This window comes from Nicotiana tomentosiformis, chromosome 12, assembly GCF_000390325.3.
Source record: "Nicotiana tomentosiformis chromosome 12, ASM39032v3, whole genome shotgun sequence".
Classification (NCBI taxonomy): domain Eukaryota; kingdom Viridiplantae; phylum Streptophyta; class Magnoliopsida; order Solanales; family Solanaceae; genus Nicotiana; species Nicotiana tomentosiformis.
Genome location: NC_090823.1, coordinates 115,469,727 through 115,483,040, shown reverse-complemented (window position 1 = coordinate 115,483,040; position 13,314 = coordinate 115,469,727). Strand labels below are relative to the sequence as shown.

Here is a 13,314-nt window from a genome sequence, read left to right as displayed (position 1 = left end):
TTGGAATACCGGAGGAACTGCAGAGAGACTAGGTGGTAGTGCAAGTATGTAAGCCACATCTCCAACTCTTTCAAGAATCTCAAAAGGCCCAATATACCTAGGGCTCAACTTGCCCTTCTTCCCGAACCTCATCACGCCCTTCATAGGCGAAACCCGGAGCAATACTCGCTCACCAACCATGAATGCAACATTACGAACCTTCCGATTCGCATAACTCTTCTGTCTAGATTGGGCTGTACGAAGTCAATCCTGAATGAACTTAACCTTTTCCAAGGCATCCGGAACCAAGTCTGTACCAAATAGCCTAGCCTCTCCCGGTTCGAACTAACCCACTAGGGACCGGCACTGCCTACCATACAGGGCCTCATACGGAGCCATCTGAATGCTTGACTAGTAAATGTTGTAAGCAAACTCCGCAAGTGGTAAGAACTGATCCCAAGCACCCCCAAAATCTATCATACACACACGAAGCATATCCTCCAATATCTGAATAGTGCGTTCGGATTTCCCGTCCGTCTGAGGGTGAAATGTTGTACTCAATTCCACATGAGTACCCAACTCTCGATGTACAGCCCTCCAAAATCGTGAGGTAAATTGTGTATCCCGATCAGATATGATAGATACTGGTACACCGTGAAGTCTGACAATCTCGTGAATATATACCTGAGCCAGCTGCTCTGAAGAGTAAGTAGTAATACAGGAATAAAATGAGCTGACTTGATCAATCTATCCACAATCACCTAAACTGCATCGAACTTCCTCCGAGTCCGTGGGAGCCCAACAATGAAATCCATAGTGATCCGCTCCCATTTCCATTCTGGAATTTCCAACTTCTGAAGCAATCCACCTGATCGTTGATACTCATATTTCACTTGGTGACAATTTAGGCATCGAGCTACATATTCCACTATGTCTTTCTTCATCCGCCTCCACCAATAGTGTTGTCTCAAGTCTTGATACATCTTTGCAGCACCCGAATGAATGGAGTACCGCGAACTGTGAGCCTCCTAAAAAATCAAGTCGCTCAAACCATCTACATTTGGCAAACACAGCCTGCTCTGCATCCGTAATACATCTTCATCTCCAATAGTGACTTCCTTGGCATCGCCATGCTGAACTGTGTCCTTAAGGACAAGTAGATGGGGGTCATCATACTGACATTCCCTGATACAGTCATAAAGAGAAGACTATGAAACCACACAAGCCAAAACTCGGCTCGGCTCGGAAACATCCAATTTGACAAACTGGTTGGCCAAGGCCAAAGGCCTCTCTGCTACTGGTAAATATGCTAAGCTGCCCACACTCTCCGCCTTACGACTCAAGGCATTGGCCACTACATTGGCCTTCCCAAGATTATAGAGAATGGTGATATCAAAATCCTTAAGCAACTCCAACTGTCTCCGCTGCCGCAAATTAAGATCCTTCTGTTTAAACAGATGTTGTAGACTTCGGTGATCGATGTAGACCTCGCAATGGACACCGTACAAATAATGCCGCCAGATCTTTAAGGCATGAACAATAGCTGCTAACTCAATGTTGTGTACAGGATAATTCTTCTCATGCAAATTTAATTGCCTGGACGCGTAAGCAATCACCCTACCGCCTTGCATCAACACTGCGCCGAGGTCAATACGTGATGCATCACAATATACAATATAAGACCATGAACCTGTAGGTAAAACCAACATTGGGGCTGTAGTCAAAGCTGTCTTGAGCTTTTGGAAGTTCTCCTTACATTCCTCGGTCCATCTGAACGGAGCACCTTTCTGGGTCAATCTGGTCTTAATAGTTGTTCATAATCAATTACAGAATCGTCAATTAACTTCATGTTAACAAAAATCTCATTTCAAACTTTCACAATACTGATAACGAGACACGAGGCATGAAGACCTCAAAATTATTTACCCGAAATAATGGGTCACATTTAACGTCACCTGGGCGGGAACCTATCTCGTAGGTTAAAACTCAATAATTACAACACAAATTTGGCAAGTATGCAGAGAGGATTTCATATAAGTATTTTCAAATAGGCATAACAGACATGACTCCTTATTAGTACTATAGTACAAATTGGATCTCACAAGGGAGAACTTAAACACAAGATTTTTCCTCACAAAGATCTCGTCCTTATATAACTTCCACCGCAACTCGTAGCCCGGTTTAAACATATCAGTTTATTTTAAAAATGCAAGGATCTCGTCCTCGGTTCTGAATCACAAGTAATATGCACATCGTGCTAATCGAAACTTTCCATTTGCTCCTTCTAAATAATTTCCGTTAAACAAAATCACAACACATAATGAATCCCACACCGGTAGGGCATATAATTCATAATTTGCAATTAATTATTCAGAATTTACATCAAAACTTACCGAAATGAGTAACAGAAAGCCACATTTAGCCTCGCAGCTCTTATTAGTGACCAACACGAAATGATATGCGTAGTTATCTCCATAAAATCTCCCAACAAGGGAAAACACATAAGTAGATTATAGAATTATGAAGCTCACTCATAAGTGGAGCACCATAGAAGGACTCGTTTCGATAATGAGAACTGAATCAAGTTAAGGAAATTATTCCTTTATATTATATCAAGGTCGTATATGTAACGACACCAACTGATGTAGCGACCTCCGCCATACCATAAAAATATATCAACGGCTGGGTCTCCACCTTTAGGACGCCTTCTACCTGCCTGTCCTCCACCCCTAACTAGTTGTGTGGGTGGTGTAGTAACTTCAATGGGGCACGTAGCCTGAGTGCTTTGATGAAATATGTCTCTCCCAAGTTTGGGACAATTTTCTCATGATGTGCCCAGTATCACCGTATTCATAACAACCCCTTTGCGGGTTTGGCTTCTCATATTAAGCCTATGCCAGATAATTGGAATAACCATTGTAGGAACTCATATTGGTGGTGCATTAAAAGAACTTACTGGAGCACCCCGAGCAATCTGATGTGCGGACTGGGCTGGCCGACTACCCGAGCCCCTGCCATAATGATTATACTTGCGGAGTAGAATCCACTGAATTCTCCAGAACCTCAAGACGTCTTGGTCTCCTTAGTTTCCTTTTTTCTCACCCCGAACACATTCTAATATCTTGGTAATTTGTACAACTAGCAGCAATGAAGTATCAGCTTGTAGCTCCCGAGTCGTACAAAATTTTATGATCATAATTGAGTTCTTTAATGAGTCTATGGACTCGCCCTCTGACTGTAGAAAGCAAAGTAGGAGTATAACGGGCTAACTTATTAAACTTGATGGCATATTCTGACACAGTCAATGGTGACCTGATGCAACCGTTCATACCCTATGCGCCATGCATTACGGAGAGTCTGGGAAACAAACTCTTTCAAAAGTGTTTCTGAGAACTGAGCCAAATGGGCAGTGTTGCATTGGCTGGTCAGCCCTCTTCAAAGGCTTTCCACGAACACCGGTGGAGAATTATCTCTCCCAAGGCAAATTTCTTCTTTTGTTATGTTGACTCAATACTGTTGAGCTAACCCATTTCTTAACATACTCTTCGATTCTTCTTTTGGGTAACCTTTACCCTATTTATACACAACGATCACAAAAGTAGAGCTCCATATAGACAAATCTTGTCACGAACCACATAGTCCAGACTCTCGTCAACAAGTGTACTTCCTCCGAAGCACCCCAAAATCCGCAACAGTGACGTCCATGCTGAGTAGACCTTCTACAAATTTAGAATTATTTCTATAACTTCTTTGGTATTGAAGTATAGGATTATTAAGGAGGCGTACATACCGTAAATCCCAACCTTATCCTCTATAAAATCTCACGTCTTAAACTTGTGTAAATTTTAGGGAACCTTTCAGTACCACATATATACATTTCAGGCCAAAATTGATATAATACATGACCCCGCAATCCATCCATTGGTAGTGGAATCCCCCCACTCGGTGCGAAGTCATAGGTCACAACGTCCGATGATCCACAAATAATAACCTTCACAGCTTGTATAAATCACCTAGACGCCAACGTCTGTTGCACCCCCACATGATTCACTAGGTGATCTCTCAATACGCCCACATCTTCAGTCGGAACCACACGTTGAGGCAATGTTTGAGCATCTCTGGCTCCCTCATAGTCCATCTACGGCATCACGAACCGTCGACGCACAACTGATACCGAGTGCGCAATGTCATACACGAGCGGATACAAAGGAATATAAGATATATGTTTCAAGCTAAATCAATGTCGCACGATAAGGAGTCAAAGAAATGAATATTTCCTAATAGTTCCATAGCCTCTCAAAGATAAGTACAAACGTCTCTGTACCGATCCGCAAGACTCTACTAAACCTGCTTGTGACTCATGACACCTATGAACCTAGAACTCTGATACAACCTTGTCACGCCCCCAAATTCCCTCCGTATGATGTCGTGATGGCACCTAGTCTCTAAGATTAGGTAAGCCTATCAATGCAGAATAATAATAAATATCTGAAATAAATAAACTACAAGTCAAACAATTTCAACTCCCAAAACCTGGTAGAAATAAGTCACAAGCTTCTAAGAATTTATTCTCTATGTCTCTATACATCAGAGTCTAAAGCAAATAAGGAAGACAACATAGTAAGATAGAAGGGGACTCCGGAGTCTGCGGACGCTGGCAGATATACATCGAAATCTCTTCGTACAACAAGTTTACTGATATGTGGTCTGATAAGATGTACCTAGATCTGCACAAAAAGATGTGCAGAAGCGTAGTATGAGTACACCACAACGGTTTCAGTAAGTGCCAAGCCTAACCTCGGTAGAGTAGAGACGAGGTGAGGTCAGGCCTTACTGGAGAATAAATAATGGCATGGTAAAATGTTTAAACAATATTGTAAGATAAAATGACAATGAGAATGAATCAAGTAGTATGTCACATTTAATTACATCAAATAATGGCAAATAAATACCTCGTGGAAACAAAACAGAATTTTTTTCAACTTTAAGAAAATCACAACAATAATCAAAGGCAATTGCGGCCATAAATCAATATCAACAAGGGCACTCCCGAGGTACCTCATCGTAGTCCCAAATCATAAATAAATTCACAACATCTCATTTCCTTATCTCACCGTGGAAGCCTTCACAATTTATTTGAAAGAAAATATTTTTCCCGAAATAGCATCCCGCGTTTTAGCCATCCTTATTACACCGCATGACTTCTAGTAGTTCCCCCTACTAGCCACGCGTATCAAGCCACCCTTATCTCACCGCATGCGTTTCAATACCCACACCTTATACCACTACATGCGTATCAATATCACAATATATCACAATTTGCACCTCAAGTGCTCAAATAATTTAACTTGCCAAAATAATTCAACAACAATATTTTTTCACAATAAAGAGCTCACGGCTCATCCCAAAATAAATCATTAATAATATTTTTCCACAATAAAGAGCTCACGGCTCATGTCAAAATAATTCAACAATAATATTTCTCTACAATAAAGAGCTTACTGCTCATGTCAAAATAATTCAACAATAATATTTTTCCACAATTAAGAGCTCATTGCTCCATCACAATGAGTACGAAAATCTTACAAAAATATTCAGGAGTAAATAATTCAGGAAAATAATATTTCAAAATCTTTAATACGTTGCGTTAATATCAAGTTTAAAAATGTCAAATACTTCATATTAATAATATTTAATTTAAAGAAAATCAACCTTCAAATAATACACAGAATAAAAGAAACCAAGTTCCAACTAAACAGATAAAACAATTAGAAGGAAAAGGTCAAGCAAATTTAAAAATATAAACATTAAATAAATAATGAAGAATATAACAAAATAAAATAATTTAATTAATGCGCAACAGTGATTTACACAATTTAAAACATAATCTTTCACATTTAGCCCGTGTACACACTCGTCACCTCGTGTACACGACTTTTCACACATTATAATTATCAATCCTAGGGGAATTTCCTCCACACAAGGTTAGACAAGTCACTTACCTCGACTTGCTCCAGTTTAACCAAGTATTATGCTTTTTCCTCGATTTTTTCAACTCCGATCGATTCGTATCTAGTCATAATTAATTCGATACAGTCAACAAAAATTATAGTAATCAATTTCATAAGAAAATATTATATTTTTCAATAAAATCCGAAATTAGCTCAAAATTTGCCCGTGGGGCCCACATCTCGGAATCCGACGAAACTTATCAAATTCGACAACCCAATCAATTACGAGTCCACCCATACCAATTTTACTAAATTCCGATAACAACTCGACCTCCAAATCTTAAATTTTCGTTTTTGGAAGATTTTGCAAAACTCTTGATTTTTCTTTCATAAATTCACGGATTCATGATGTAAATGAGCATGGAATCATAAAATATAATCAATATAGGATAAGGAACACTTACCCCAATGTTTTTCCGTGAAAATCGCCCAAGAACCGTGCTCCAAAGATCCAAAACGAAATGAATGAAATGACCATTTTTGGTTTTTAAGTTTCTACCAATCCGGCACTAAAAGTTCATTTTCCGTCACTAAAGGTCCACCAGAAACTGCTCTACCAACCTTCCTTCAATCGATCATAACTTTATGTACAAATTTCTAAATAATGAATGGTTTAACTTTATGGAAACTAGAATCAAAGGGCTACAACTTTCATGTTTTGCAAATTTTCCGATTCCTTATTGATTGCAAGATATAATGTTCTAAATTTGGCTCCACGCACAAGAAAGCCTTCTTTGTCTGAAATCCATTCCGTTTACCTTCCGAAATCCACCCGAGACCCTCGGGACCTTAACCAATTATACCAACATATTCCAAAATACAATACGAACTTATTCGTGGCTTCAAACCACATCAAACAATATCAAAACGACGAATCACACCTCAAATCAAAATCTATGAACTTTTAACTTTCAAATTCTATATCTTGTGCCGAAACACATCAAATCAATTCGGAATGATTTTAAATTTTGCACACAAGTCATAAATGAAATAACAGACCTATTCCAATTTCCAGAATCGGATTCCGACCTCGATATCAAAAAGTCAAACCCCCCGGTCAAACTTCTCAAAAATTCAACTTTTGGTATTTCAAGCCTAATTCTACTACGGACTTCCAAATAAAATTCTGATCACGCTCCTAAGTCCAAAATCACCATACGGAACAGTTGAAATTATTAAAATTCTATTCCGGGGTCGTTTGCACATAATTTGACTTCCGGTCACTATTTGAACTTAAACTTTTAATTTTTCATCAAAATTCCATATCTCGGGTTAGGGACCTCGGAATTTGATTCCGGGCATACGCCTAAGTCCCAAATCACGATACGGACCTACCAGAACTGTCAAAATACTGATCCGAGTCCGTTTGCTCAAAATGTTGACCAAAGTCAACTCAGTTGAGTTTTAAAGCTCTAATTCACATTTTAATCCATTTTTCACTTCAAAACTTTCCGGAAAATTTTATAGACTACGCACGCAAGTCAAGGAATGATAAATAGTGCTTTCGAGGTCTTAGAACATAAAATTAATTATTAAATTTAAAGATGACATTTTGGATCATCACAATAAACCCTTATGCTTCGACCCTTCTCCCGACCCCGCGCATAGCAGGAGCTTAATGCACCATGCTGCCCTTTTTTTGCTTAGTTAGAAAGAGTTGGGACATAAATGCACCTTGATATGAAAAGTTTATAACATTCATATCTGTATAATACTAAGGAAATACATCTAGCAGCAAACCTTGTTGCTACAAAAGAACAAAAAGTAGATGCTAAGTGGTGCCACTATTGGCTATTCTAAGAAGAGACTAATATCTAATGCTGCAAACTACATAAAAAAAATTGAATGAAAGAACTGACACTCTTCTTTGCCCTGTGATCCTATGCTATGGCTATGGGGGCTTGGACCTGGTACAAGAATGCGCGACATATGAGAAGAACTGCTTGTACAAGTAACTCTTGAACATTTGGGGTCTCAGAAATTACTTATTTTGTGTAGGATTGGATCTGCTTCGAGGTATTCTTCGAAAGCTTGATTTAACTTTCTTGAATGGTTGCTTCTGAACTTTGAGCGTAGTTTCTGATGATGAATGTTGTTCCGATAAGACGAAGCGAGCTGCTTCTGCAGCATTAGGGCATGAATGTAGAATCAAGATAAGAGCTACAACAAAAGTTGCCAGTATTCTTGAATGGCACTTCATAATGTGGTGCAGTAAGTTCAATAACTGATCAAGAAATATGAGTTTTGCTTAAGGTAATAGATGATCAAGATTTGGTAATGAGATTTATATGTATGTTGAAATTAATTAAATGTAGTGAAGGATCCGATGCTAGTGGGATCATGTGATGTTTGCTCATTTGACTGTTTTAATATATTGAGACTCTGATATTTCCAGATTAGTTGTGATAGTTTCAGAGTGATCATGTGGTGTGGCACGTGATAATATTTTGATAAACTGGAAGATCAGTGAAGTGGTTTACTATATTGTTTTCAACTCTATATCTCGAGATATTTGAATTCTTGCATTAAAAATTGATTTGGTTTTGTTGAAATCCATTTAAAGCTAATTAATACTACTAAAATCCTGAAAAAGATTCTGTGGTAGTTGTGATTTTTTCATCTAGCTAAAATTCTATGCTTCCATTTTGATTTGTTTCCCGAATCATGTTCTTCGTAGTCTCAATTTTGTGTGTGTATAGTAAATGTTGAATTCACTTGGTTTAGTCGTGTGTTTATTTCTTTATATTTTGAATTTTCTTTTTAAATTGTCTTCTTTTATCTTGTTGTTGTTATTACTTGTTGCTATTACTTCTTTTCATATTTTCTTTAGCCAAGGGCATCCAGCATTTGAAGTTTATGGATTCCTACCGTAATTTTAAATTAATATACAATAATAACTGGGTTCATATTAGCTATTTATAAATATTTCGTGAATTTTTTAATAGAAATACAACGTCTATGCAAAAGTTAATGGGTTCCCGGGAACCCAGTAACAGTGCTCTAGATCCGCCACTGGCTAAGGATCTATCAGATACAGCCTCTCTGTCTTTCAGGGTAGAGATAAGGTTGCGTACATGTTACTCTCTCGAGACTCCACTTGTGAAAATTTACTGGATTTGTAATTGTTATTGTTGTCTTTTTAGTAAAAATCATGACTCTGCAATTACTACTATAAGAAAATTGTGTTTTCTCTTAGTAAATGATACATACAGTTGTTGACTTAAGACTCTCATCACTATGTGAAATCATTTTCGTTGATTATTTAAAATATCTCATATTATTAATTTCGAAATTGTAGGGGTAAATGACTTTTTTTCACCAAAGTCATATAACTTTATTTTCTCACACAAAAATCATAAAACTTTCACTAATTCACACAAAAATCATACAACAACAACAACCCAGTATAATCCCAATAATGGGGTTTGGAGAGGGTAGTTTGTACGCAGACCTTACCCCTACCCTAGGGTAGAGAGGTTGTTTCCGATAAACTCTCGGTTTCCTCCCCCAAAAACTCCCACCTTGCTCTTGGGGTGACTCGAACTCATAATCTCTTGGTTGGAAGTGGAGGGTACTCACCACTAGAGCAACCATCTTTTGTCTCACACAAAAATCATAGTGGTCGAAAAATAAATTTTCCGGTAGTATTTTTTTATTTTATGTTTTTTCTTTCTTTCTATTTTCAGTCTAATAAATAATTACCCAATTAAAATAGAAGAAATATGAGCATATTTTGAACCGCTCCTAAAAATAATAGCCAATAAAATATTATATTGGCTAGCAAATACAATTAGTTTCGGCCGGATGGTTAATTTTATATTTTTTACTTAAAATAGGAATGACCCTACCCAACCTGATCTAATACCCATATGCATAAGTTAAAATAATACTAAAAGTGAATTCTTTCCCCATAAAAAATTTAGTTCGGAATGCATGAGATTCTGACAAAAAAACAAAAAAATAAAAGGTATAATTGGAGAACACTTGAAATAAAAATGCTATCAACTTGAATAAAAATCTTGAAAAGTAAAATAAAAGATAGAAGTATCATTTTTTGAAGAATTTACTATTCACTTTTAGTATTATTTTAATTTATATGTATGAGTATTGGATCGGGTGGGTTAGGCCGGGTTGAGTCATTCCTATTTTAACTGGATTATTATATATTAGACTGAAAATAAAAAATAAAAAATCACAAAATAAGAAAATATTACAAAAAATTATATTTTTCGATCACTATAATTTTTGTGTGAGTTAGTAAAAGTTTTATAATTTTTGTGTGAGAAAATATAGTTATGTGACTTTGACGAAAAAAAGTCATAATTATATAATTTTTGTTTGAGAAAATAAAGTTATATGCCTTTGATAAAAAAATATCATAGTTATATGACTATCGGTGAAATTTATCCAAATTATAGATAGGTGTTAAAGCATTTAAGAGTGTTTGTGAGTCAAAAGATGCTCTTAATTTTAAATTAGCTGGTTGCAGTCTTGGAAATGTAACTCACTTGTTATTTGGCAGCATTATGATGGTGATGATGATGATTATAGACTTATAGTAGTACAATATTTTAGAAAGAAAAACTGAGAGAAGGGGGTGGGTGGGACTGTGGCAGTGAGACATACTGCTTAAGCTTGCTCCTCCTCCCCCCCCGGCGCCCGGCTCGAGTTATAAGAGGGATATGATATAGTTTTCGCAGCTAATGCATTTCGGTTAATGAGAAACTACCTTCTTGACTTTGATCAAGTGATTCAACTCTGTGTGTGTGAGTTTTTGTGAAAGAGAAGCAAAAGCAACCAATAAAAAAAAGCAGGTCTAAGCAGAGGCGGAGGTAGTGTATTACATACGGGTTCGGACAAATTCAGCGAATCCAGTAACCAAAACGAGCTATGGCCTATATGTTGAGTTTTTTTATTTTTAAGATGAAATAGTCTTAAAATGAGGGTGAATGGGAAATAGAGGGAAAATGAAATTTTGAGTAAAATTTTAAGTTTCCCCCTCTTGACAATGAGACATTGTCCCATATTAGAAGAGGAAAAGATTTTTGGTGGGTATATATATAATTGCTCTTCTTGTAGCTCTTAAAGAGTTAAGAAGAAAGCAAGCCTCGCGCCGCCGTCGTCGTCGCTCGCTCGGCTCGGCTACGGCTTCGGCTTCGGCTTCGGACAAATGATCGATTGATTGACTTCAACACTGGCTGCTATATATATGTGCAGCAGCTGTTGAACATATATAAAGGATTTGGCTATACATTGCACTCCTTCCTCTCAGCATTTCCATACGATTTTCTGAGTTTCTACTCCTTCGTTCTGCATTGTTTTAACTTCAAACAAAGCAATTGTAAGTGTGATTTGCTACCGAATTTTGTGTTCGCTGAAACACTGGGGTTTGAAGTACCGCTACACCAGTGTGTGATTCGTTCTATCCTGGGAGAAAATAATCCATTACCTTGGGTACTAGGAGGGGATTAAATTCCTTAAGGAAACACTGTGAATTCAGTGGGCTCGAATTAATTACTGTTTCATTACGCTAACTTATATTTTGCAGAATTATTATTTACAAATACAGCAATATTGGCGGGAATAACACTATACGACAAATTCAGAACCCATAAATTTCAAATTAATTTCGCCTCTAGGTCTTAGCCAACCTGAATTCAACAAATAAGTAGCAATTGTTTGCATTTCTTTGACCATATATAAAGGAATATTAATTCTAACCATTAGATCAAATATAGAAGTATTTTCTGAAAGATACCAAACTCAAGCAAAGAGTAAATGTTGTAGCAGAAAAGCTCACTGCTCACGTTGACAAAAAATAACTTCTAACACTCTTCTGTAAGAGAAGATGGATTGCATCTATTCTCAAACAGAGAGAGAAGCCTACTACAATATGTTTATACATGTACTAATATATCCACTACCTATACACACCTAAAAGATGCAGACACCAAAGTGTCAACTTTTCATCTGCAACAAGAATCAATGAACTCTATACCTTAATTGCATTTACATTACAGTATGTACTACGCAATAGGCATATATAAAGGGAACCAAACTCACTTCTTGAATCCGTCTCTGCGTCTATGCTAGCTCGGGCTTCTACCACCACCTTGTTCTATATCTACATTTCGCGAACTAGAAGGATTAAACGCCCTTCTATCCCCGCTCAAAAGCCTCATCAAACGCCTCAGTCTTTCAGGCATTACAGATTTCGACTCTTCTTCAATAATTCGCCCTGGAATATCGATCACCAACATTCCATCTGTCCGATTATTACTCGTAGATGCTGTTGAGTCCAAACAAGGATTACATAAAGTGCTAACTTGAGTCTCATTTCCCCAATACAGCACATTGGTTGGGAAATTCGGCAACTCTGTTGAAGCCTCAACCTCCTCAGCCTCTGATTCCACTGACTCGAGTGTTTTATCCCCAGTCGTGGAAACTGCGTTACGACAAAGAGGGCAAGTGGAATGACATTGAAACCACATGTCAATGCAATCAACATGAAACCCATGATTACATTTTGGTAAAAATCTTGTCTTTTCACCCTCAGTGACATCGCAAAGACAAATAGTACATTCCAGTGTTCCATCTTTGAATTCTTTAGCATCAAATGCAAGCACAGGAATTGTTTTAAGAATTGACGGGTCAAGTCCCTGAACTTTGACTTTGTGGCGGCGCCCTGTGCCGCCGTTGGAGTCGTCGTCGGCTTCTTGCCGGCGACGATTCTGGGACCATTTCACGTAAAGGTGAAGGAAGAATATGAAGATCACAACCAGGAATACAAATATGATTACCCCCAACATAATCTTTCCTAAGAAAGCTAACGCACTTGACTCATCTAGTTTATTGCTAGTACTGCTCGAAGCATCTTCCATTTAATCTGAAACAAGGGCGACCTTCTTTTGGCAAAAAAAAGACGATTTAGCTAATTGTTAAAGGAAAGAACAAGTACCAAAGTGGGTTTTTGAGAGAGAGCGAACAAAATGTTTGGCTTATAGGATGAGAGGTGGAACTAGAGGTAGTATTTATGAGTTGGGTGTAAGGAGTCTTGAATGGATGGCTAAGACGACGAAGAAGAATTCAAACAAGAAATTAATTTCTGCCCCGCCTTGTTCATTTCTAAGAGGCTTCTGCTTTGACCCGACTCTTCCTACTGAAAACGTGGAACGGAAGAAAGTTGAGGTCATGGGAGAGATATTGCCTTGACTTTTACTTAGGCAGACCAAAGTGTCAAGTTTGACATTACAAAAATAAATAAAGGAAAAAAGAAAAGAGAAACAATTGGTTTAGCTCGGGTTATTGAAAGGAATGGCCCATA

The 13,314-nt window shown here is 37.6% G+C and overlaps 1 protein-coding gene across 1 annotated transcript; it reads right to left on the bottom strand.

The window, feature by feature from the left end:
• Positions 1–12,010: 12,010 nt before the first annotated feature.
• LOC104111712 (RING-H2 finger protein ATL3-like) lies at positions 12,011–13,097 on the bottom strand. Its single transcript, XM_009621465.4, has one exon. It carries the CDS (start codon positions 12,869–12,871, stop codon positions 12,080–12,082), a length of 792 nt encoding a protein of 263 aa, XP_009619760.1. The 5' UTR covers positions 12,872–13,097; the 3' UTR covers positions 12,011–12,079.
• Positions 13,098–13,314: the final 217 nt, after the last annotated feature.

Coding starts and splice junctions, on each gene's coding strand:
- LOC104111712 (XM_009621465.4), bottom strand. CDS start 12,871: ATGGAAGATGCTTCGAGCAGTACTAGCAATAAACTAGATGAGTCAAGT.